At 33.0% G+C, this 942-nt stretch overlaps 1 protein-coding gene across 1 annotated transcript; it reads left to right on the top strand.

Moving 5' to 3' along the window:
* Positions 1 to 6: 6 nt before the first annotated feature.
* Positions 7 to 936, top strand: LOC100572998. The gene is made up of 2 exons (XM_003248567.4): positions 7 to 287; positions 362 to 936. The coding sequence occupies exons 1-2, from the start codon at positions 162 to 164 to the stop codon at positions 485 to 487; spliced, it is 252 nt and encodes an 83-aa protein (XP_003248615.2). The 5' UTR covers positions 7 to 161; the 3' UTR covers positions 488 to 936.
* Positions 937 to 942: the final 6 nt, after the last annotated feature.

Raw genomic sequence — 942 nt, 5'->3', positions numbered from 1 at the left:
TACTCATGGAAATTAATCAACATTCACAATCTACTGAATATGATAATATACAATCTCATATATCGGAAACCGTGATAGCAGACGCAACACATAAACTATCAGAATTGGAAACAATTAATGATCGTATAACATTCATACAAGATTCTATTGAACATTACATCATGATGTGTGATGTGTTGTGGTGCGTGATGAGAACGGGTTGTTCTATGGCAAACTTAAAATGCGAATTAGCGTTATATTGTATCAATACTCTTGAAAAAACTTTTGATGACATTACATTTGGAGCTGTGAGTATAAGAAATCCGACATAAATTAATTAAATTATTAATTGTTCATTTTAATGTACTTACTATATGTTTAGAAATGGGATTTGAATCACAAAGGCACCGAAGAACCAAAAATACGTCAAAACTACACACCTACTGAAAGCGAATTTGTAAAATTTGATGGATATAAACGTTACTCCAGCATTTATACTAACAGGTGAGCCTTTTATTTAATCTCTATTTATTAATGTTTATTAGAAAATTGAAACATATTGAGGCGTCTTCTGATAACGGATGTAAACTTTGAATTTTTTTGAAGTTAAACTTCTTATGTGAGGGGTATTGAAAAAAAAGAGAGTGACGCTCGGGCGTCACGGACGCTCGGGCGTCACGGACGCTCGCGCGTCACGAAAACGGTACGATGTTTTGTTTATAAAGTTTTTGATATTTTCCGTTTCATTATTTTGTAATCTTTTTGGAAACATATCATATGATATTATAAACAAACCAGTATAAACGTATAAACCATGATAAAATAACATGGTATGATGGCAACGAACTGAATATCGTCGGAGTTTGCGCATTTCATTGTATCCAGTTCTCCTCATAATGCACTATGTATATATATTGATCATGAAAACCAATGAAAAGCGGCGAACTGGATACAGCTCTGTAT

This window comes from Acyrthosiphon pisum, unplaced genomic scaffold (genome assembly GCF_005508785.2).
Source record: "Acyrthosiphon pisum isolate AL4f unplaced genomic scaffold, pea_aphid_22Mar2018_4r6ur Scaffold_3038;HRSCAF=3571, whole genome shotgun sequence".
NCBI classification, from domain to species: Eukaryota; Metazoa; Arthropoda; class Insecta; order Hemiptera; family Aphididae; genus Acyrthosiphon; species Acyrthosiphon pisum.
This window is presented reverse-complemented; position numbering and strand designations above follow the sequence as displayed.